General features: G+C 31.5%; 1 protein-coding gene across 1 annotated transcript in view; it reads right to left on the reverse strand.

The window, feature by feature from the left end:
- Window positions 1–1,537: 1,537 nt before the first annotated feature.
- LOC111704028 (tyrosine kinase receptor Cad96Ca) overlaps window positions 1,538–26,398 on the reverse strand; it is a 29,377-nt gene continuing 4,516 nt past the window's right edge. Inside the window, exons 5-17 of the mRNA XM_023476137.1 lie at window positions 25,335–25,386; window positions 23,986–24,096; window positions 18,638–18,841; window positions 12,149–12,235; window positions 11,991–12,062; window positions 7,830–7,941; window positions 6,506–6,606; window positions 5,473–5,568; window positions 3,505–3,604; window positions 3,390–3,435; window positions 2,635–2,729; window positions 2,150–2,316; window positions 1,538–1,898 (exon numbers count right to left, since the gene is read on the reverse strand). Coding sequence (XP_023331905.1) covers window positions 1,788–1,898; window positions 2,150–2,316; window positions 2,635–2,729; window positions 3,390–3,435; window positions 3,505–3,604; window positions 5,473–5,568; window positions 6,506–6,606; window positions 7,830–7,941; window positions 11,991–12,062; window positions 12,149–12,235; window positions 18,638–18,841; window positions 23,986–24,096; window positions 25,335–25,386 — 1,354 coding nt within the window. The 3' untranslated portion in view covers window positions 1,538–1,787. The remainder of the gene's footprint in view (window positions 1,899–2,149; window positions 2,317–2,634; window positions 2,730–3,389; window positions 3,436–3,504; window positions 3,605–5,472; window positions 5,569–6,505; window positions 6,607–7,829; window positions 7,942–11,990; window positions 12,063–12,148; window positions 12,236–18,637; window positions 18,842–23,985; window positions 24,097–25,334; window positions 25,387–26,398) is intronic.

Genomic DNA, 26,398 nt, shown 5'->3' on the forward strand with positions numbered 1-26,398 from the left:
TTTTAGTTTAAAATATCAAATATACGCCATCAAGTTGGAAAGATACAAAGATCCGAAAAGAGTTCTGCAATCTGCATATAGCTGAGCAAAAAACATTAAAAAATTCTTAAATTCTTAATATAGAAAAATGTCTGTCTAAATTCTAAAATCTATGTAGCACTGCGCACCAATGAGTAGGTTACATTTTGTTTATATTCGGGTACTAAGGGTTACCCAGAACGGATGAGACATCAGAGACGACTGTACAGAATTTATACCGTCTTTTTCCTTGTATTCATGAATCTCTTCAACTTGCAACATTTTTCTTTTTTTTCCTAATCTTTGTATAAGGTTATAATGCAGTGAAAGTTGTTTCAGGGGTAGGCGCATCTTTTGTACTGAAGTAAACACAAGGAGGATGTCGAAGCCTAACATGGGATCCATCTTTCACATAAAAAATCTATGAAATATTCTGGTCATAGGAATCTAAAATGTGAATTATCAAAATTATCAAATTTTATAGCTTTTAACCCCCTTGGATATTAAACTAACACTGATGCATCTTTTCTTGTTTACAATTTCCGCTCAGAGAGAATTGGTTTCAATATGTACGTAGAGTATACGCAACTGCAATTAACTTTCCTTGCATTAGAACCTTGCTGAAAATAAAATGCTATATTTAAGTCAGATCTTATTTGTCATGAGTTCTGATAGTTTTACAGTCTCTGTACACGCAAACGTATCCCTCTACTTTAGGAAAAAATAAAAAATTAAGTTTATATCAATATATATATTTAACAATGATTCCGGGTACAAAAAATAACTAGAGTGCAGAGGACTAGACAATTTTTTCAAAATGTGCTTGCGAATTTTTCGCGCACATAGATCTAGTTATGACCAGATTTGTCACATAAAAGGGGTTTTTAATTTCGTTTATCACAGGTGATTCCTTGATTTTTTTTTAAGGTAATTTCTTTTTAAAGTTTCATTGGACGTATCAGGGTTTTTAACAATAATAAATAAAATGCTGAAAATGAAGTTAATTTTTACATATAACTTTTACATTAACGAATAGATTACATCAATTGAAAGGATAAGTAAAAACTTCCTGAAAAAATTCGAATTGGAGTTTTTTAGTTCAGATTTTAAGATTCTGTATATTCAAATATCTATACACAGTTTTTTAGATTTCGTGAAAGATAATTAAAAATGACATAACAACAAATAAAAACACGAAGAAAGTTTTACAAAAATTCAGAATTTGCAGGTTTAGGTTAAGAAACTCTTCCGGTCATAATGAAAAACATCAAATAAGGTTTGAAAAAAAAATTAAAAAATATTTCTTAGAATTTCAAATGCTGAATTTCTTGGTTTAAATTTTGGGAGAATTTTTGCGTAGATTCTTAAGAATCTTGAAAATATAAAAAATACATTTTAATGGGATCCGCTGTTTAATGGGATCCGCTGTTTTCTAATTGCCACAAACTCTGATTTTTCAAACCCTTTATCTTTGCAACCTAATGTATAAGGTTTACACCATCGGGTTGTAAGATACAAGGATTCGAAAATTTAATTTTGTGGCAAAGGAAGATTTTTTTTCTAGAAATGATTTTTCTTATTATTAATATTTTTATCCGAATTGGAAAATGAAGATCCCAAAATAAACCAAATATTCCAGAAACAGACCTTAGATTCCGGAAAGGTAGACTAATGATTCCGGAAATAAATCTAAGGTTCCAGAAATAAACACAGAAATCCGGAAAAAAATTAGAATCTGGAAATTGTGCTGATTCGGCCTAGATTCGGATTTACAATTTCTCTTCTTCATCCGGGTTCTGATCCATGGAGTAGTATTTAGTATCAGATATATTCTGTAGATCAATATACCCATGCTGATCCTCCAGCAGCTTAGCCAGGTCCTAGATAGATAGATAGATAGATAGATAGATAGATAAATTGATCAATCAATCATAAATTGATCAATCAATCATAAATTGATCAATCAATCATAAATTGATCAATCAATCATAAATTGATCAATCGATCATTAATTGATCAATCAATCTTAAAATTTTCAATCCGACTCTTAGCAAATTAATCATTATTCATTTGATCATTTAATCTTACAAATGATCGTTTAATCAATCGATAAAATCAATTAATCAATTACCTTTCTTAGTTCGGAAAAGTCTGGACGTTTATTCATATCTCCTGACCAGCAGGTTTGGATGATATGGTAAAGCTGTGGATGACAGTGAGCCGGTCGTTCTAGACGATATCCATCCCTGACCCGCCGCATCACCTCCCTGGCACCCATACCGGGGTACGGGGTCGATCCTAATCATTGTTTAATTATTGTTAAAAAAAAATTTTATCTGATTTTTTTTTGTCGCAGGTCCATTAGTACCTTTGTAGTCAACATTTTTTTTAGTTTTTTAACAAAATTAGATATTTTGTTATCACTTCTATAATAACTTATAAACATTACTAAGTTTCTACTTACAAAATGAATAAACTAAATATAACATCTTTTTTATTTTATTTAGTTTTCCGAAATTTTGTATTTTGGTTAAAATGGAAGATTCACAGTTTTAATATTATTTTATGCTATCATTAATTACATTTTTATTTTTATGTTTATATTTTTATATTTACCTAGGGTTACTATCTCCCACATGAGTATACCGAACCCCCAGACATCAGATTTAGGTGTAAACACAGAGAAATATAAACTCTCAGGAGCCATCCATCTAACGAAAAATATATACTAAAGGGATTGCAGAAATTAGGAATCAAAATTAAGCTAAGCTCTTTGCAGACAAGGTTCCAAAAAGGGACAAAATAAAAATTAAAACTAAGCGTCAAAGTAATCACAATATTTTTCTTAAAAGTGGATTTTTAATATCATAATTTACGACAAATATTTACATATACAATTTATTGTTTTGACCTTCAGAGCTGAAAACTTTAGAAATGTAGATATTAAGATCAATGCTTGATCTCTTCTTTTTATTGATCTCAGGACTAATTTTATCATTGTTTTTTCTTCTTATTGAGAGAGCTCTCATTCTCGGAATCTGGTAAGGATATACAAAAAAAGAGAAAAAGAGCAGATTAAGCAGATGATTAAAAGTAAAATGAAATTTATAATTATTTACAACTACTTTAAGGGTAATTTTAGGAAACTTTATTTACAGAGCGAAGCTAGGTTAAGTAAAATTGCCCAAAACAAGAATTTGGAAAAAATACGCGATTTTTTTCTACATAAAACTTCGCAGTGCGGGTGGTTATTTTACCATACTGTCCCAAAGGACGTAAAGCAACTTCACGTCCCAATGTTAGGGGAATCATAGGTCGGTAATGTTGGTTGTAGAATAATTAAATTTCGATTTTTATAAATTATTTTTTACCTTATTGGTAGAGCACCCTTTGATTTCTGTTCATACATCTCTCCACCTAGATTTCAAAATAAAAATAAAAACTTTGGAGAAAAAAAGGTAAAAGTAAATTTAAAAAATGTCCAACCTAAATCTTTCAGATTCCTTGAGAGTCCAAAATCCGAAATTTTACAGTTTTTACTCTGATCCACTAGAATATTTCTTGCTGCAAGATCACGATGGATTATCTAGAAAAAAAACATCATTACAAGATTTGTTACAAAATAATAACAGTTTAAAGGAATTTAACAAGACATGATGAAAAATAATGTTATTAAATTATTATTAAGGCTGTAATTATAATGTCAATTATCATCAAAATGATGATAATTTTTTAGCATTGTGGGAAGAAAAAACAATGTGCGGAAGAATTGAAATATGATTAATGATTAAACTACTCAGATACAGAGATACACAGATACAGGGATACAGGGATACACAGCTATACAGGGATACACAGCTATACATGGATACAAGATACATGGATACAGGGATACACGTATACACAGCTATATATGGATACAAGATACATGGATACAGGGATACAGGGATACACAGATACTTGGATACAAGGATACACAGATTCTTGGATACACAGATACATAGATAAACAGATACTTGGATACACAGATACTTGGATACACAGATACTTGAACACTTGGATACGTGGATACACAGATACATAGATACACATATTTACATATATATACAGATACACAGATACACATATTTACATATATATACAGATACACAGATACACAGATAAACACAGATAAATGCATTATTTCAATTTTATTTTTTAGTTGTTTTCCTCAATACTTAATCCGTAAAGATAAGGTTGGATAAAATTAAGATAATTTTAGGGATCCATTTCCTATCTCAATCTTAGATACAATCTTTGTGTATTTAACCCCCCCCCTACCAACTATTAATTAATTTGAAATCATATCTCTTATTCCTAAAGTGGTATTTGATCTATTTAATCTATATATAAAATTGGCTAGTCTGTCTGTTTGTTTGTATCCAATAAACGTCAAAACGGCTGAACCGATCAGGCCCAAATTTTTTGTGGGATCTCGCGTGATCCCAGCGAAGGTTTATGAATGATCAAAGATTTAAAAATTTCTGCTTAAAAGTTTTTTTTGTAAAGTTTTGAAAATGCGCAAAAAATATTATGAAATCCGTAAACTTTTGTTTGTTTTTGTTTTATACTGTTAGGAGAAGATGCTCAGAGATAAAGCCACAATAAAAGTTTAAATAGAAGAACCTAGTTTTCTAAATATTATCCTGCAATAAAAAAAAAGTCACTTTTCTACAAAAAAACACATTTGAAAAAAGTCATTTTCAAAAATTATAAACATTGATATTATGAGGGTCACATGAAATTTAGTCCAATAAATAATGTATTTGAATACCCGAAGTTGAAAGCTATTTTATACTGGAGGTTTTTGACAACCAAATTCGTATGAATGCTCTATAAATATCTATCTCGGGAATATAATATGCTCATGAAGGCATGTTTAAAAAGTCCAGTTTAGCTCGGTAAAGGTTTGTTTTGTATTTGAAGAATAGCGGAGCTTTATCAAAATATGGTTCGACAATCAGATAAAAGTTTAGTGTTAGGATTGTATTGTATTTGTTGTAATCGATCATCTAGACTTTTAGGGGCGTTCACAGAATTTGGTTTTTAGGAGGAAAAAAAAGCATCTTTTGTAATTATTCAAAATAAACATTTTTGTTTTTAATACTCCTTCTGGATAGTTCAGATATGATAGAGTTAAAGGAGAAGGAGGGCTAGGGAGGGGAAGGGGTGGATGCATAGTAAGTACGATAATTTATTTTTGAAAAAGAGTTAGAATTTGGAATTGTACAGCCTTTCTCTGTTTCCATTCATATCAGTGTTAAAAAATAAAGAAATAATATAAAAAACATATCTATCAAATGTATCCATAGACAAACACTGCACTGGTCCCACATACATTGTACTCTTCACGGCTGATATTGGACCCTATGTTCTAACCCATCAAATCTTGAATATATTGAACCCAGCACTTACCCCTTTAGAGATGATAAACTCCATCCCCTTGGCCACTCCGTAAGCAAACTTAGTCAAATCCTTGGCCGTCAGGGACTCAGTCATATCATTCGTCTCCTAGATGGTTAGCTATGTAAGACGATAGATTCGAAGGTAGGTAGGTAAATTAAAAAGTTACAAGTTGAGAGCCAAGTAGGTAGATAGGTAGGTAGATTAATAAGTTACAAGTTGAGAGGTAGGTAGGTAGGTAGGTAGATTAATAAGTTACACGTTGAGAGGTAGGTAGGTAGGTAGGTAGATTAATAAGTTACAAGTTGATAGGTAGGTCGGTAGATTAATAAGTTCCCAGTTGAGAGGTAGGTAGGTAGATTAATAAGTTCCAAGTTGAGAGGTAGGTAGATAGATTAATAAGTTACAAGTTGAGAGGTAGGTAGGTAGATTAATAAGTTACAAGTTGAGAGGTAGGTAGGTAGGTACGTAGATTAAGAAGTTACAAGTTGAGAGGTAGGTAGGAAGATTAATAAGTTACAAGATGAGAGGTAAATAGGTAGATTGTTAAGTTACAAGTTGAAAGGTAGGTAGGTAGATTATTAAGTTACAAGTTGAGAGGTAGGTAGGTAGATTAATAAGTTACAAGTTGAGAGGTAGGTAGGTAGGTAGGTAGATTGATAAGTTCCAAGTTGAGAGGTAGGTAGGTAGATTAATAAGTCCCAAGTTGAGAGGTAGGTAGGTAGTAGTAGTAATTCGTAAGTTTAAAAAGATCTCCGAAACCTTTCATTAACGTGCGAAAATTTTAGAAAAATTATCAATGATTCAGTTAACTAAAAAAGACTCTTTTGTTTAGTTACAAACGAGCGCAGTAAAAAAGTGCCCATCCCTCGGTTTGAGAGTCAGGTAGGTTTTTAGATATTATAGTTAAGTAGGTAAAAGGTATGCTTCCAGGTAGATAGGTAATCAGGTGATAGGTAGGTTTGTAAATATGTGAGTAGGTGATTGGTAATTCTAATGATATATTCGGAGATCAAAATTTGGCCCACGGTCCCTTTATGTTTACCTTAGAGAACGTGAAGAATGATGATTGTTTAGCTCTCTGTTCTCTAAGATGGGTCAGCAGTTTACCGTACATAACATACTCCATAATCAACAAGAACGGTTCTAAACATATTATCTGTTAATACAGCAGTTTACCGTACATAACATACTTAATCAACAAGAACGGTTCTAAACATATTATCTGTTAATACAGCAGTTTACCGTACATAACATACTCCATAATCAACAAGAACGGTTCTAAACATATTATCTGTTAATACAGCAGTTTACCGTACCGTACACATACTCCATAATCAACAAGAACGGTTCTAAACATATTATCTGTTAATACAGCAGTTTACCGTACAAAAATGACAAAACATAAGTTTAGAAATAATGAAAATCAAAATAAAAAAGATGCCAATCTTGTATTTTGTTTGCAACATCTTTATAAAATATCTATTTGCAGTATTCTTTATAAAATAACGGAATTTCGGAAGTTTTAAAGGGAGTTTTAGCGAAAACTGAACTGGGGGTCAAGTTCAACCCTTAAAAAAGTCAGATATGATAGCTGCTAATTTTACATCTATCTTTCAAGTCAAGACTGAGAAAATTATTGAAAACGCTTAATACCCTAGGAATGTAAGGCCGATATAAATCCGGATTTTTTTGCGAACACTCCCTTTAAATAATGAAATTTTTAAAAGTTATAATGTTTTTGCATTATATTTGCCACTAATCTAAATTACCTCCTAATGTTTTAAACAAAGGTTAAATTGAGTTTATTTTCATGCTGCAAACAATGTGCAAAATATGTGCAAAATTTGCAAATAAATTATGAAAGTATTCAATCTTTGCAAAATATGTGTACAATAAATTGCATTACATTTAATGGCATATAAAACTTTGCATATTTAATGCACGCCTGGATGATAATGCAACTAATCAAAAAATTTAAATTTAAATTTAAAATATTTACGAACCTTTAAATATCAAATACATTTTAAACCTCCCCCTTCCCCCCCTTTATCCAAATTGCAGAAAAATCAAAAAGTGTCAAAAATATGGTGATACAATCAAAAAGAAAATCTTAAAAAGAAAATGGAAAATTAGTAATCTTCAGATGAAATTACTCGAAAATTAATTACTAAAAAAACAATTTGAATTTTGTAAACAATTCATACAGTCTCTAAATCAAACCTCTGTGTTGGTATATTTTAAGGGGGTGGGGGGGGGGAGGTTGAATACATTAAAACAATTTTTTAACAATTTACAGGTTAAACAGTTTTAAAATTCATTTTATACTTTAATATGTCGGATCGGTAAATTCCCAGTATAAACATTACCTTGTAACGTTGAGACACCTAGTATTGAAACAATATTAGGATGTGGACCAATATCTTTCATTATATTCATCTCTTGGAGCAGATCATCTACATCCTTCCCTCCACAACCCTCCTAGATAGATAGATAGATAGATAGATAGATAGATAGATAGATAGATAGATAGATAGATAGATAGATAGATAGATAGATAGATAGATAGATACATAGATAGATAGATAGATAGATAGATAGATAGATAGAAAGATAGATAGATAGATAGATAGATAGATAGATAGATAGATACATAGATAGATAGTTAGATAGATAAATAGATAGATAGATAGATAGATAGATAGATGATGTGACAGCTAGTATAAAAGAGTAAAAGTTAACTATGCATGCCGCTGCGTATTATCATCAAACACCGACACGAGACGACAACAATCTTTGTTAAGCCTTGCAAGCCTTTCAAACCTTTTTCATGGTTTTATGCAGTGCTTTGACATTATTAATGAAGGAAGAAGTTGATTTTAACCCCCTCCCCCTCCCCCTCCCCCAACCTATCATTTTTCCGCAATCATACTAATTAAATCATATAAATCAAAATTGTACACATTTTTTGAAACTTCATTTTGTTGTTAAATCTTTTTATATTTTTAAAATTAAAAAATTTATAAAAGGTGGAAAAATTATCAAAACATTTATCCCCCATAACACCCCCCCTCTCCCAATAACCACCCCCCCCCCTTCTTCAAGGATTCATATCACAATTAGATAGGAATTAAAACATATAATACATCATTGATGATTAATTAGCTTTGATTCAGTTAGATAATTCAAGCTAATTATAATCATATATCTCTATACATTAAGTATTACACAAACTTTATAAGACTAAGAACTTATATTATTTCTAGTCGAGCGTAGCGTACTTTTTAAAGAGACACTCGACGTAATTCAATGACCCTCCAAAATTTATTGATATAAAAATGTTTTTCTATTGATAAATTCAAAATTTAAAATTGGGTTTCACCAAAACTTGCGTCGAAAATCCGTTTTTTAGAATGAGAAAAAAAAAATAAATCAGAAAAAAATATCAGAAAAAAATATATGAAATAGTCGAGAAAAAAAAGAGAAGAAAAGAAATAAGATTGATCAGCAAATATTAAATAGAGGTCGACTTGAAGTTTAAAACTGTAAAATCATTGTTTTATTTAAATTTTAAAATTTAAAAAACTCAAACACAAAACATAAAAAAAATCAGACACAAAACATTAAAAACTCAGACACAAAACATTAAAAAACTCAGACACAAAACATTAAAAAAACTCAGACACAAAACATTAAAAAAAAACTCAGACACGAAACATTAAAAATACTCAGACACATAAAACATTAAAAAACTCAGACACAAAACATTAAAAAACTCAGACACAAAACATTAAAAAACTCAGACACAAAACATTAAAAAAAAACTCAGACACAAAACATTAAAAATACTCAGACACATAAAACATTAAAAAACTCAGACACAAAACATTAAAAAACTCAGAAACAAAACATTAAAAAACTCAGACACAAAACATTAAAAATACTCAGACACAAAACATTAAAAAACTCAGACACAAAACATTAAAAAACTCAGACACAAAACATTAAAAAACTCAGAAACAAAACATTAATAACTCAAACACAAAACATTAAAAACTCAGACACAAAACATTAAAAAACTCAGACACAAAACATTAAAAAACTCAGAAACAAAACATTAAAAACTCAAACACAAAACATTAAGAACTCAGACACAAAACATTAAAAAAAAACTCAGACACAAAACATTAAAAAAAAACTCAGACAAAAAACATTAAAAAATTCAGACACAAAACTTTGAAAAACTCAGACACAAAAAATAAAAAAACTCAGACACAAAACATTGAAAAACTCAGACACAAAACATTCAAAAATTCAGACACAAAACATTGAAAAACTCAGACACAAAATATTAAAAAACACTCAGACAAAAAACTACATTATCCCCCCCCTCCCACTGTTCAAACCCAAATTGAAGATTTTGGTTTAAAAATTGAAGATGAGAGAATTTATGCCATGCAATCCTGAAATATACATTAAACTGCCTGCATTATCATAAATGTGTTTTTAATCAAACAGAATTAGAGCAAGGACACTGTATTATCACAGCAGGAGGGAAGGAGGAAGGGAAGTTGGGGGGAGGGGGAAGGAAGGGCGGAGGGGGAAGGAAGGGTGGAGGAGATTTGCTATTTTTGTTAAAAAAAATTATCACACGAACTCGTAAGTACAAGCATAAAATTTTTAAATATTTTTAGCACATATTAAAGGGACCGAACACATTTCAAGTGACCCTCAAAGCAAAGATCGGAGTGCCCGATTTACAACAGTACTCTTTAAACCTTTGATAAATCATCGAGTGCAGAGAGCACCATGTGGTTTTCTCTAAAATGTCCAAATTGCCGGACAAATGGAGGGTGCGCTAGCAGACCATGTGAACTCAACATTCCGAATATTTTTGTCCAACATGGTTTTCGAAAATTTCAACGTAAACCTTTATTTTAATAAAAATTAATATTTCTTGAATATAACCCAGCTCGCAAACAAAGAGTTCATCAACTACAATCGTTTTTGTAGATAAATAAATGAGCACTCAAAGGTTTGAAGGATGTTGTTGTGAATAAGGTTTAAAGGATGTTGTTGTGAATAAGACCCACACTCTACTACGGAGGAAGCATTTGAAATTTGCGTACAGTCTCTTTAGCACATATATGTCATTCAGCGGAAACTATCCCTTTAAATGTAAACAATTGGGAAATATTTGATTCAAACTGAGCCTAGAGCTATTATTGTCAGATTTTCTTTAAAGAAGTCATGACTTTGATTTAGGCCTAGTTTGCTTTAGGGCTTCAAGATAGATAGATATATGATGAATGGTTAGATGATCAATAGATGGATAAATAGATAGATCGTTAGCTAGCTAGACCGATAGATAGAAAGAAATAAAAACAAGATAGAAAAAAATATAAATAGAAGTGTAAATAGATAGTTAGCTAGCTAGAGATAGATAGATATAAATGGATAAATATATAAATAGATAGATAAATAGATAGATAGATAGATAAAAAATAAAGATAGATAAATAGATAGTTAGATAGATAAAAAATAAAGATAGAAAGATAGATAAATAGTTATTTTAAAACGCTATGTTAAGGTGGTCGGGTATACTTTGAGAAATGTTTTGAGCAAAATAAACAAAATTATCAGCAATATCTAAGACACAAAAAATCTCCGTAACTTTAACTTTAACTGTAAGTAATTTAATAAGAAATTGATTAATTATTAATGAATATAAAGCAATATATCGCAAGCGTAGATAAAATTAAAAAAATTCTTCCTAATACAGAATTGAAGGAATAAATCATTTACTTTTAGCTTCTTAAAACCCCATTTAATATGCTTTTAGGAAATCATTTTTCAAGTGTTTTTTAAATCATCCAAAAAATTTAAAAGTAAATCTAAAAGTTGTTTGAATTAGAAAGTAGTAATAATTAATATTACATAACCCCCTGCAACCCACACCCCACCGTAGTCCACTCCCCTCAGGCCCCCCCCGTCCCCATCTTCGTGCATGTTTGCAGAACACATGCTTAAAGCAGGCTAACTTCCTGCCTATTATAAACCAGAAATCAATCAATGCAACTTTTTTATTTATATAGATATAATAATAGGCACCTAGGGCGCTTCACGCCACGCCACGTTCTCCCAAAACTTTAAAATTTTATTGTTGCTAAATTATTGACTCAACAATAATTCTGTTTTTATTAGTGGATTTTATGAAGAAAAAACATTTTCGAGAAAACTATTTTTTCCTGACCAACAGATACAGATAGAAAATGGACATACAATGGGATCTGACAACATTTTTAGAATAAATAGAAGACCTTTATGCAATCCTTCATATTGTTATAAGAAATAGTTTTACTAGTGGCTTGAAAATAATCTCATGAAGTGGGGTCTGTGTAGTGTGTAAACTGTTCTATGTTCATTGTATTATTAAAAATTATAATTTGAGGTTAACTGTCGTCTTCCTATTCCACAGTTTTATGGGTTCCACTGTATTAGAAGATAGACAGACAGACAGATAGACTTACTTTCACTGTTTTAACTGCAACAAATCTTGTTCCTTTTAGTCCACAGATATCATCTGCTTCTGCTTTCCATACCTTAGTATCAGTTTTATTATTATTATCATTATTATTATTACTATTATTATTATTATTATTATTATATTATTACTTTTATTACTTACCTTCCCAAAGTTTCCTTCTCCCAGTATAGTTTGAAGTCTAAGGTTTGCTCGAGGGAACTCCCAAATACCACCATCATCACTTTCTCTCTTAATAAAATGAGAAATTGAGAAATTCATGAAGAAACGAAGAAACTCATCCATATTTGCGGACACCCTACAACAAATGTTTGATATAATTCATGGTTTGACAAACATAAGACACCCTACCCTTGCAGACTCATCCATATTTGTGGACACCCTACCCTTGCAGACTCATCCATATTTGTGAACACCCTACCCTTGCAGACTCATCCATATTTGTGAACACTGTACCCTTGCAGACTCATCCATGTTTGCGAACACCCTACCCTTGCAGACTCATCCATGTTTGCAAACACCCTACCCTTGCAGACTCATCCTTATTTGTGAACACCCTACCCTTGCTGACTCATCCATATTTGTGAACACCCTACCCTTGCAGACTCATCCATGTTTGCGGACACCCTACCCTTGCAGACTCATCCATGTTTGTGGACACCCTACCCTTGCAGACTCATCCATATTTGTTTACACCCTACCCCTGCAGACTCATCCATATTTGTGAACACCCTACCCTTGCAGACTCCTGACTCATCCATGTTTGTGGACACCCTACCCTTGCAGACTCATCCATATTTGTGGACACCCTACCCTTGCAGACTCATCCATATTTTCGGACACCCTACCCTTGCAGACTCTTCCATATTTGTGGACACCCTACCCTTGCAGACTCATCCATATTTGTGGACATCCTACCCTTGCAGACTCATCCATATTTGAGGACACCCTACCCTTGCAGACTCATCCATATTTGTGGACACCCTACCCCTGCAGACTAATCCATATTTGTGGTCACCCTACCCTTGCAGACTCATCCATATTTGTGGACATCCTACCCTTGCAGACTCATCCATATTTGTGGACACCCTACCCTTGCAGACTCATCCATATTTGTGGTCACCCTACCCCTGCAGACTAATCCATATTTGTGGACACCCTACCCCTGCTGACTAATCCATATTTGTGGTCACCCTACCCTTGCAGACTCATCCATATTTGTGGACACCCTACCCCTGCAGACTCATTCATATTTGTGGACACCCTACCCTTGCAGACTCATCCATATTTGTGGACATCCTACCCTTGCAGACTCATCCATATTTGTGGACACCCTACCCTTGCAGACTAATCCATATTTGTGGACATCCTTCCCTTGCAGACTCATCCATATTTGTGGACATCCTACCCTTACAGACTCATCCATATTTGTGGACACCCTACCCTTGCAGACTCATCCATATTTGTGGACACCCTATTCTTAGTAGACTAAAACATATTTGTGGACACCCTATTAGTAGACTAAAACATATTTTTGGACACCCTATTCGTAGTAGACCAAAACATATTTGTGGACACCCTATTCTTAGTAGACTAAAACATATTTGTGGACACACTATTCTTAGTAGACTAAAACATATTTTTGGACACCGAATTAATCCTTGAAAACTCAAACATAAGCCTTTTTGTTGACACTCTGTAGTCTTGCAGAGTCAAAATTAGTAAATAAGATTAGAATAAAGATTACAGGATTAATAATTAAAACTGAGGTATTAGGTATCAACTTAGATGGGTAAATAGATAGATAGATAGATAGATAGATAAATGCAATGAAAGATATATAGATAGATGGATATAAAGAATGATAGATAGATAGATGATAGATAGATAGATGGATAGAAAGATAAATAGATAGATAGATAGATATATAGATAGATAGATAGAGAGATAGATAGATAGATAGATAGATAGATAGATAGATAGATAGATAGATAGATAGATAGATAGATAGATAGATAGATAGATAGATAGATAGATAGATAGATAGATAGATAGATAGATAGAAAGATAGATAGATAGAGAGATAGATAGATTGAGAGATAGGTAGATAGATTTTAAAAGAGATAGCGGGGTATTTAATTAAAGACTTGAACGAGTATATGAACCGGTAGCGTATACTAGTAGGGACTAGGGAACTATACTTTTCAATGAATATTCCGCCTTCATTTCTTTTTAATACTTTAGTATAAATGAGGGCTTGTCCGTCATAAATACTAAAGCCCTTTAAATTCCATTTTTGCTAAAAATAATTACATTCTTATTTTTTATTTAATTTAATTTTTTATCTGTATCTGTATCTGTATCTGTATATGTATCTTTATCACCCTCAACTAAGCTTTCGGTGTGTTCTGCAGTAATTTGCAGTACACTGACCGAAGATATAGTAGCAGTTAGTGGAGAGTGTTATCTATATCTGTATATGTATTTGAACATGTACATGTATATCTGAATCTGTATCTATATCTGTATCTGTATCTGTGTCTGTGTCTGTATTTATATCTGTATCTGTATCTGTATCTGTATCTGTATCTGTATCTGTATCAGTATCTGCAGTATCAGTATCTGTATCTGTATCTGTATCCGAATCTGTATCTGTATCTGTGTCTGTATCTGTATCTGTATTTGTATCTGTATCTTTATATGTATCTGTATCTGTATGGAGTATTCTAAGCTAGTATTGCCAAATTTAGAAAATTGAAAAAGCTAATTAAAATATTTTAATGTCATTTTCATTTCAAACAAATTCCAAATTTAATTTACATTTTTTGTAAAATCCATATATGTAATATAATTGAATCTTGTGTCCTGATGACATCATCAATGCATTGTATCTGTGTATCTGTGTATCTGTGTATCTGTGTAACTGTGTATCTGTGTATCTGTATATCTGTGTATCTGTATATCTGTGTAACTGTGTAACTGTGTATCTTTCTTCTGTGTATCTGTGTATCTGTATATCTGTGTATCTGTGTATCTGTGTATCTATGTATCTTGTTCCTGTGTATCTGTGTATCTGTGTATATGTGTATCTGTGTATCTGTGTAACTGTGTATCTGTGTATCTGTGTATCTGTATATCTGTGTATTTGTGTATCTGTGTATCTGTGTATCTGTGTATCTGTGTATGTGTATGTCTATATATCTATCTATGAAGCATCTGAATATGAATGGTTTTGAGAAGTATAATTTTATATCATTACTCACATCCAAATTGTTAGGAGTTACATTTAAAGATACATTTCAATGCCATGATTGCTGCCCACCCCCTCCCCCCCCTGGAAAATATTGCATTAATAACATGAAGTATCTAAAATAGGTTTTAAATGAGGTTTTACTTAAAGTATAAAGTATAAGATTGGAATAAATAATTCACTAGAATAATACTAATGTTGGTCGATCAAAAAAATGTTATCGAAAATTGAGCAACAAGGTCAGAATTGTGTCCTATTAACGACTTCAGTTTTGATAATACGCAAAGCAGTGCAAATAATGCATAGTGAACCTGGTTTTAAAGAAGGTCAATTTACAACGGTATTTAACCTTTTTTCTTTATCCATCATGTTGAAGATATTGTCGTTTTTGTAGCTTGAAAAGTGATAGATTCTTACAACTCCTCCGTTGTTTCTGTGTGAATAAATCCATAAGCCAGTTTATAGAGAACCCACAAAGTAAAAACCAAAATATTGAAAAAAAAACCTTTTCAGAAAGTTTTCTCATTCATTCCGAGCAGTGGAAGGTTAAAGGGTGCCGTGGTAAATCAGGCATGTCACTAGAAATCACCTCTACATGTGTCCCTTAAATCGATATTTGCTCAAGCTCATCACTATATGAAGTGGAGGGAAGAAGACTAATGAATCTATGAATGAATAGATGAATAATGTCCCTTTAGTAAAGCTTAGTAAACCTCAGTAAATCTTAGTAAACCATATTAAACTTTAGTAGACCTTAGTAAACCTTAGTAAACTTTAGTAAAGCTTAGTAAATCTTATTAAACCTTAGTAAACCTTAGTAAAGCTTAGTAAACTTTAGTATAGCTTAGTAAACCTTAGTAAACCATAGTAAACCTTGGTAAGCCTTAGTAAATCTTATTAAACCTTCGTAAATCTTAGTAAACCTTAGTAAACCTTAGTAAACCTTGGTAAGTCTTAGTAAATCTTAGTAAACCTTAGTAAACCTTAGTAAACCTTAGTGAGCCATAGCAAATCTTAGTAAACCTTAATAAACCTTAGTAGACCTTAGTGTACCTTAGTAAACCTTAGTAAACCTTAGTAATACTTAGTAAACCTTAGCAAACCATAGTAAACTTTAGTAAACCTTAATGAACTTTAGTAAACCTTAGTAAACCTTAGTAAACCTTGGTAAGCCTTAGTAAATCTTAGCAAACCTCAGTAAACCTTAGTAAAACTTAGTAAACCTTAGTAAACCTTAGTAAACCTTAGTAAACCTTGGTAAACTTTAGTAATACTTAGTAAACCTTAGCAAACCATAGTAAACTTTAGTAAACCTTAAAAAATCTTAGTAAACCTTATTAAACCTTAGTAAACCTTAGTAAACCTTAGTAAACATAACAATAGAAGATAGTTTAATATTTTCCCACAAACACACAGGAAGTAAAGATGTAACAATTCATATATATAGATAGATAGATTCATAGATAGCTAAATATATAGATAGATAGATAGTCAGACTTAAGGATAAAGATATAGGAAGATAGTCAAACAGATGAATTTATGGAAAGTAAGACACATGGATATTAGATTTTCGGATAGATGTATAGGCAGGCATAGGTAGATAGATTCATAGACAAGATAGATTGATAAATAGTTAGATAGATAAATAGCTGGATAGATAAATAGGTATTTGGTTAGATGTATAGGTAGGTAGATATAGATAAGAATAGAGTAGATAGATAAATAAATAGATGAAAAATATATAATGTTAGATAGATAAAAATATAGATAGATAGATAGATAGATAGATAGATAGATAGATAGATAGATAGATAGATAGATAGATAGAAAAGAAAGAAAGATAGATAGGAAGATAGATAGATAGAACAAATGTTATAAAATAATGATCCTTCCTTACAAGCCTAAAACCTTGAGTTACGAGGTAGCTAGTAGCTACAAATTACAGAAAAAGAGGGAATGAAGGCGGGTGGGGTAAATTAGAAGGATTGAAGGGGGAAGGAACTTGTCAAGGATATCTGAGGGAATTATGAGCAGCGGGGAGTCCCTGATCTAGTTAAATAAATAGCAAAATAAACACTTAAAGTGACTGTTCATTATTTAGTGTTAAATCCTTGGGATCATGTTTCAACATCTTGAATTGATACAACAAACTTGGGGGTAAGTGAAAATAAGGTGGGGGGCTCCAAGGAACCATATTTAAACTATTATAATCCAGATTGCATGCTAAAGTTTTAATTATTAAATTTCTAAGTTTCAAAATTTGAAATATATTCATCATTAAGGTTCATTATAAGGCGTATATTACGCAATATTAATCCAAATTGCGTCTGTATATTGATTATTATTTTCAACAACATGGTACTGTCCAGTGCTTCTTCCCCCCAAATATATAAAACTATCTGGCATCAAAATATCAGCTCTGGAAAGTGTCAAAATCAAATAAAAAAATATAGAAATAACTGTAACTATGTAATATACACAATTAGCTCTTTTATTCTGAGCAGAAGTTTTGGCGCAACCAGAGTTTTCTTATGGAGAGTGTGATATGCAAAAATCAAATGAGTGTGTTTTTAATTTATTTTCGCATATAAATTTCATTTGCAAAAATAATTTGATGGGGGAAGAAGATGGAGCTTCACAATTCCAATATGTTTGCTTTAAAATAAATGCCCCTGATAAAAATATGAAACATTGGACATCTTTTATATTTTCTCACGCTGCTCTGTTGGTTAATTACCGTGCTTGGCTTGTACGTGTCAAAGTACCGCGCGCAGAGGATTAAGCGCACAGTTCTAATTACTACTGCGCGCGTAAGCTGTATTCTAGGTGTTGATGACAAGGTTAAGCCGTCCCAAGACAAGGTTTTTTATGAGAACGAAGCTGACCTAGTTGAAAACTAATACATGTAAGGTTAAACTCATTCACATAGGTAAATACTTCAGGTTTTAATTGATAATTAGAGACCGAATCTAATAAATCGGAGAGGTCGCTAAACTATATCTTAAACCGTAAATGTCCCAATCTAGTTTAACTACTAATATATTTATTGCAAGATTATCAGGTAGTTTTAATTGAAATATAAGCAAATCAAAAATATCAGTTGTAGAGAAACACCCTGTATCTACAGCTGGTTCAAATCCTAAATCAGCGATTTAAATCCTTATGAATCTTTAACTTTGAATCGATGATTTAATATTTGAACCAATGCGGCAAGTGATTCAGCGAGCTAGCTCAAATTCATTAAGTTCGGTCTCAGTTTAACTCATCTCTCATTGGATAATCTCTTAATTTTTACCAATTATTATTAATTCAGCAAGGAGAGAATAAGATTAACTAATTCCGTCACTTTCAAAAGTTTCCAAGTAAGTGTTTGTGAAGCATACCTTTTGAATATTCTCCGGCGCCTCCAGGATGGTTTCAAAGTTGTGAGACGGATAGGCAGGAGGCATAGAGGGGTAGGCAGGAGGTAGGGACGGGTAGTGAGGAGGGAGGGACGGGTAGGATCGTCCACCGATATTTAGACTATCGTCCTCGGTGATGGGACGATTCAGACCTGTTTCAGAGCTGGCCTCAGACCCAGAAAGTCCCTGAAAAAAAGTATTATTATTTTCCTTGTAATAATTTAAAACACGTTCAAGAGTTTATCTTTTAGAAAGTTGTTATTAAAAAAAACAAAAAAGGTTTATAATTTCATTTTATTCAGTTTTAATCCCTTCAGATTTTAAGAAAATCCGCAAGTTTCTTTTCAACGTACACAACTCTGGGTTTACCATTATAACAGTTAAAATCCCCTATTTCTAACAAAAAAATATTTATGTTTTTTTAGAATCTATTTGTTATTGAATTTCTGCTGACTCATTATAATTATCAGTGCATGTTAACCAAAACCAAGATTTCAATAGAAAAATATTTTTTCCCGAATATCATCATTTAATTGTGAAATAACCTTGACGCGGGGGATATTTATTATTGATTTGAATCCGCTACTGATAAAGGTTGTTACGAAAATTCGACCAGCAGGTAAAGATTTGTCATATAGACATAAGACAAGACCATTTAGTGGTTTTAGACACTAAGTTAGCACAAAATTATTGACGAAAAACACGCTTTTTGCTGTAATTTTACTGGAGAAGTTATTTCGAGAGTATATTTTACCCTCGCCACCCTTTTCTGTCCTATCCTTTGTAGAAGAAATTTAAAAAGTGCGAAGTAATAAATTTTCTCATTGTTACCTCCTGTGAATTCTACAGTGAAAGGGTAAATTAATAAATAGACCAGAGATAGAGAATTATAATAATTGATAGAATCCAGAACTGTTAAATACTAAGCTACGCCAAATATAATTTCCCTATTCTTTAACCAGTTCTATTATACGTTTCTCATTGACTGAATATTAAAATTTTAAGCCTTAGATAAAAAGCAATACAGATATAACACTAGATTTCGTCTTTTCAAGATTTAATGGGTTTTCGTTCACAATAACCTTGAGGCAGAAGCTCAAAGGAGTTACGGAGAACAGACTCTCTCTATCTGTGTCTAGTAATTTAACGCGTCATTCACGTTTTTTCTTGTCTCAAGGTTATTGTGAACGTTTTCCCCTAAATCTTGAAAAGGTGACATCTCGTGTTCTATCTGTATTGTTATTAATCTATGTTTTAAGCAATGAGAGCGCCTGAAAAGAAATAAATACTTGCTTCAAACTCTAATTTTAAATTCACCATTTTGTTCAGTCAGATGGCTTAAGCCATTTATAAATCTAACAGAATTCATGGTTTAAAATAATAAAGGTCTACGACATCAGGATGCAAAAATATAAGGATTAGAAAATTAGATTTTAGGCAAGTGTTCAGCTCCTTGTAATAATTCAACGATTTAAACTTCCAAATTCAAAAGTTTTGAAAAAGTTTAGATAGACCTTAGCTGCAAGGATAAGCTTTTTTACAATCAAAAGTTTCCAACGTAAATTGAGTTTTAGATTTTTATTTATTGATTTTACACGCTCCAATCAAGCGCCAAGGAAACTCTTTAATTTATGAATTTTCCGTTTTTAAGAAAAAAGTTTCATCTAGATACTTTTTAAAAAGCAGATTTGATTTTTGAATAATGTTATTTTAACCCAACCCATGCTCTTTAGAATAAGTTGACTGAATTATATTTTACTTATCAAACAAAGACATATTGAGACATATTTTAATGTGATTTATGAGATATTATTAAAATATATTTGGTTCATTTTATCAATTAATTGGATTTAATTTGTGAATTAAAATTTAAGATATGTTCTAAAATTCAAACAATACTTATTGTTACAATTGGAACCAAGTTTATTTATTAGATCAAAGTAGTTGAACTACGTTAGAGACGTTGTACAAACACTTGTTTGTGCTCCGGTTCATGTTAAAATGAAGAAAATCCTGTCTCATATAAGTGGTTGAAGTAATAATCCTGTTTGTGTGTTTGTTTGCTTGCATATCTCATGAACCCCTGGACCGATTTGCCTCAAATTTGTATTGGGGAACTCGAAACTGTTCTTATTTTTGTTTAAAAGTTCTAAGTTGAGTAGGTTTATTTAAGTATAAAGAACTAGCTATTTGTTATTCTTTAAACAAATATATCTGAACAAGGTTCTCGTAGAATTAATTCCAAACCAAGTAAATCATTAAAGGTAGATGAATTATGCAGACAAATTTTTCTTTTACCAGCAATTAATTTTGTGGTGAAAAAGAAAATAAGGAAGAGGAAGGAAAAAAACACATTTCATTTAATGATGATTTAAATACAGAAAAGAACAGAAAGGCACACAGAATTTGAATTTATAAAAAAAGGAAGATTTAATTATAAATGTAGAAATCAAGATAAACAGATAGATAGATAAATAGATAAATATATAGATAGATAGATAGATAGATAGATAGATACTCTCATCTATAATGATTGCCCTTATATCAATCAGGCCTAGGCAGTAAGTCAGGCATATATCCAGGCTTGTGCATATTGTAATATTTTTGTTCTTAAAATATTCTAGATCTAATGAACGTTAAATTTGTTCTCTAAAATCAACCAAAAAAAGTGTTTGTTAAGCAAATTAGCCACATTTCAATGCATTTTTAATATTTCAAAACTGACCATTATTTTGAAAACACAGTAAATAGATTTTATAAACAGTAACGACACATTGTATGTATATCCATTGCATTCCCTAATATAAATTTGAGACAAATCGGTCCAAGAGTTGATTAGTCATGATGGGACAAATAAACAGACAAACCGAGATTAATACACAGTCATAACCGGAAAACAATGGAATAGAAAGACGACATTAAAGCAAAACTTAAGCCTATTTGATGTAATTAAAAAGCAAAAGGTTTTATTAGACACTTACTATTACTATTTCAGTGAAATGAGTCTGTTTACACTCTACTATAGCTGTCTCTCATATTCGTTGAACTTTTTAAATTTATACCTTGATTCTAAAAGTCGTCTTCCTGTGCAAAATTGTCTGGTTATCACTGTACCATTAGAGAGAAGGGAGGTTGAAAAAAAGATTTATGAACGCAATGTATTTGCAGGCGTACGCAGTTTGCGTAAAGAATTACTTGCGATTTGCGTATGATGGTAGCGCGTGGAAGGCTTAACAAGATGTTTTTCATGCATTTCAAAAAGCAGAAGAATTGTGGTCATTTTATATCCTTAAAACCAAGAGTTTTCGCAAACACTCATTTTTTTCTCATTTATATGAGCTAGGCCAGTTTAATGTGCCCATTTGTGTTTATAACATCATTTTTGTGAGCATTTTTAACATGCTTTTTGAGGGCTTTCTGGAGGTTATAGAAAGCTGAAAGTAGATCATTCCGAATTTTCAAATAAAATTTAAACTTAAAGTTGTCTTTGATATAAGAAGTACTTCCAAGAGTTGTTAAAAAAATCTACAAATTCTAATTTATAAAAAATAAACTTGAACGTTTAGAAACAGTTAGAAAAGGCTGTCAACCAGTTATTTGGTCACTCTGTATATATATATTATATCAAGTTTAAATCAGCATTCCAGTTCGGTTGACAGACTTGATCTTCAATAGTTTCATTCCCATTGTTCAATTCTACTCTTAGGCAACAATAAAGTGGCACAGCATTTCAAATCTTGAAAAATCTAAAACTTGTATTTGAATGCTAAAATTCTTTCTAAAATTATGTTAATTATATAATTGTTCTAATTTATCTGCAAGCCTTTTATTTTTCTACATTTGAAGATAATAATTAAGAAAATGTTGCGGATTTCTGTTTTAATTATCAGTGAATTTTCACGATTAAAAAAATTAAGAATTGTTAAAAGCGACATTTTGGCCATTTTGATGTCAAGAGTCATTCAAGAGTAAACAAACAAGTCAAATTTTAATTATTTAGATCCATTTAGGAGAAATTTAAGAATTTATTTAATTGACATCCAATATTGTTTGCAAAATGTACAATGAAAAAATTTAAGACAAATCGAATTCATGCTTTAAAATTTTTATTTTATTTATTTTGATATTTAGATAAATAGATAGATTAGATAGATAGATAGACAGAAAGATAGATAGATAGATAGACAGAAAGATAGATAGATAGATATATAGATAAGAATGGGGATCTATTGGTTTGAGTATTGACGTTATAAAATAGAGATTGTATCTATGATTGAATACTCTCTCAAGCTGCTTACAATGCACACAGTAAGTCCCGAAATATCTGATGTTGCCAATTATTTCCTCTTAGAATAAATTTTAATTTTGTATGGCCGGGTTTATGTAATTTCAAATGCCATTTAATACATGAGCAATTGGGTGACGAATTCGGGAAAATTGAATAGGTCGGGGAAATAGTTTTTATGAGGTCTATTTTGTTACAAACTTCTTACTAACTTGGTTTTACTTATTTTTGGCCCTTACCAAAATACATATACATTTTAGAGATATAACCAGGGGGGGATGATAGTTCTCTACCTGTGTACTCAGTGAGCTGTACTGTACACTTACAACTGTTTACTAATAATGATATACTATAAGGTTAGGCCAGAATCTCTTTATAATAAACAAATATGAAGTACGCTCTCGGTATAGTTTATGGCCTATAAAATTAGTAAAGGATTAACGTACATCATCACTGTATACACTATAACCTCGTCAATTAGCGTACATAATCACTCTATACACGATAACCTCGTTGGATATAACACGGTTTTTCCTATGTAGCTTCAGTATTTGGCAAAATTCTGATCGATTTTTGCATAGTAGCGTTTATTTTGGTAAAATGTGAATTAAAAATAAAAAATCTTTTTTTTATCTTCATAAAAAGCTAAATTACTAAAGATTAAATTCTTGTTAAAATCATGCGAAGATTGCGTACACGTATTGATGGGTTTAATATAGCGTGATTATATCGGTTAAATAGATTGGAAATAATTGTAAAGATTAAATCATTTTAAAACATGACACTTATTATACAGACCTTAGTTTTGTATCATTAGGCTATTTTACCTATATATTATGTTTATTGTAGATTGTATTTTTAAACTTGAAAATGTTATCCTTTGTTCTTAAAAAACATATTGAATAAAAATAGGTTATATAAGTCCCATGCCAACCCCCCCCCCCCAAAAAAAAAAAGAAGAAAAAATGTTGTTTTGATGTTTTTCAAATATTTTTTCGTTTAAATAACGAAAAGATTCGCGATCTTGAAATTGCTAAAGTCTTACCTTTCTTCTTAAAGTTGCCCTGGCAAACCAAGCAAAAAGACCAGCGATCGGAATAATCGCGATTACAGCAACCACATAAATCGTTGTATCAGTGATATCATCGATAACCTCCTGAAAAAAATTCAAAGTATTTATAATGCTAGCTTCAATAGTCATTAGTAAAATAGTGAAATTTCGAACGTTTACACCATCATGTTGCAAAGATATAGGAAATAGAAAATTAGCGTCTGCTGTGAATAATCAATTCCTTTTATTTGAAAAATATTTAAATGGTTAAAAATATGTGAAGGTGTAATGCGTGTAAATGTCAAAAAAAAACCTTGACCATGGAATAGTTTAACGAATTTTAGGAATCTAAAAATCCGATTTTATGTCATTAATTCAATATTTTAAACATTTTACCCCCAAAAAGAATTTAAGAATCAAGACTGAGGAATTATATTTGATAATTGACAAATTCCAAAATGTCACGAAAAATGTTCCTCAAAAGGACATATATAAGATACCAGAGAAAGATAAGATGTATCTATTATTAAGGAAGGCCATGTCTATACACCCCCCCCCCCTCCAATCCCGTTGCTTTTGGTCATCAATATTTTAGGAGGTATACCAATAAAATCAAAAGTCATACTTTTTACATAAACATAGAACTTTTCTTTTCAGAATTTCGGAATCAAGCATAGATCTCAATCTATATTCAGATTAACGGATTGATTTAATTCCAAATTCAGGAACGAAGAGCGGAACTTCTGCGTGCATATTGTAAATCTTAAATGCTTGATATCGATATCCAATGTGGACACTTTTAAATTTAAGAATCTGTGCTTGATCCCTCACTATAGTTTCAGTAAAAGTAAATATTTCCATTTACTGATAGCGCCGATTGAAGGATTCATAACTCTGATTGGATAATGAGATAGATAGAAAGATAGATGTTACCTCCATACTATTTCTATTGTTTTAGAATAGACAACAAGCACATGACTGAACCCTGATTGGATCAGGTGCTAATGGACTTGGCATACAGGAGTGCCCTTAGCTAAAGTTGTCCCTTTAAATTAATCCGTATATCTGCATAGGATAGAGATCAATGCTTGATCCCAAAATTCACAAGACAAAGTTTTGACTTTATATCAACCTTTTTATCAACCTTTATATCAACCTTTATATCAACCTTTATATCAACCTTTATATCAAACTTTATATCAACCTTAATATCAACCTTTATATCAACCTTTATATCAACCTTTATATCAACCTTTTTATCTTAAGAACGTTAAAATAACTAAAGGTTAAAGTTATATACCAATATTAAGGTTTATTACCATTACACAAGTAGAAAAACTGACCTTATTTTTCACATCTTTGTCAGCCATGGTTTCGTCCAAACTTGTCACATTCCTGGGGTTCAAATTTTCAAACCAAGTAAAACTGGATTTTAAAACCTAAATTTAAGAATTGAGCTGGGTGCTGATGTGCGAAACATTAAACACTGCAAAGTATGTCGTGTAGCATATATGGTTCGAATTGTGTCATATATGGTTCGAATCGTGGCATATAAGTCACAATAAAAGCAAACCTCTGTTTAAACTACAAACCAATTGAACAGTTGTAAACATTCAGACCAAGAAAAATGTTGTTAATTTTCGAAGTTGTAATTATTTTTTTCCCCACAGGGGAAATTAAGTTATTTCAATATTACAAACTGAAGCAAAAATGTATAATGCAGGAAGCAAGGAGAAATGCATGTTCCCAGTTAAATGACTGAATTATTCCCTTCTAGTCCTGTCTAAAGTCTCATCTAGTCCTGTCTAAAGTCTCATCTAGTCCTCTCTAAAGTCTCGCCCCCTCTGTGGATAACCCTGAACTTTTTTAGTTAAAAGGTAAAACAAAGACGACTTTCATGGTAGGTGAAAAATTAACTTTTTCATCCCGCTATTAAAATTTCAAACTTCATACCTAATATTTCTCGTTGTAGGGTGATAAATTTACTTTATCACCCTACAATCGGTTGATAAAGTAACTTTATCGACCTGCTATTAAATGAGTTGAGTAAAATTTAATAAAGCTAATTATGTTATTGTAATGCGTGGGAAAAAGTGTTTGCTGTGATTTTTACTTTGTAATAGTATTTTCACATCTCGGTTCGGTGTAAAAATACTTTCATTTTGATCTTAAACAAACAAACTTCAGTGACCCTAATGTCAAGTGTATATACATACATATACGGACATGAAGAAACACAATTTGTTAGATTAAGTTCTGAAGATGAAAACATACAATATTGGCTGGTTGCCAGGTTTTAGGCTCTTCCGACATGATTTTTAAATTAAAAAACTAGCATCATGATTATCAGCATACAGATACATACATCCAGGGGGATTCATTAAACACAGGAGTTAAAGAGACTGTA

This window comes from Eurytemora carolleeae, unplaced genomic scaffold (assembly GCF_000591075.1).
Source record: "Eurytemora carolleeae unplaced genomic scaffold, Eaff_2.0 scaffold156, whole genome shotgun sequence".
Taxonomy (NCBI): domain Eukaryota; kingdom Metazoa; phylum Arthropoda; class Copepoda; order Calanoida; family Temoridae; genus Eurytemora; species Eurytemora carolleeae.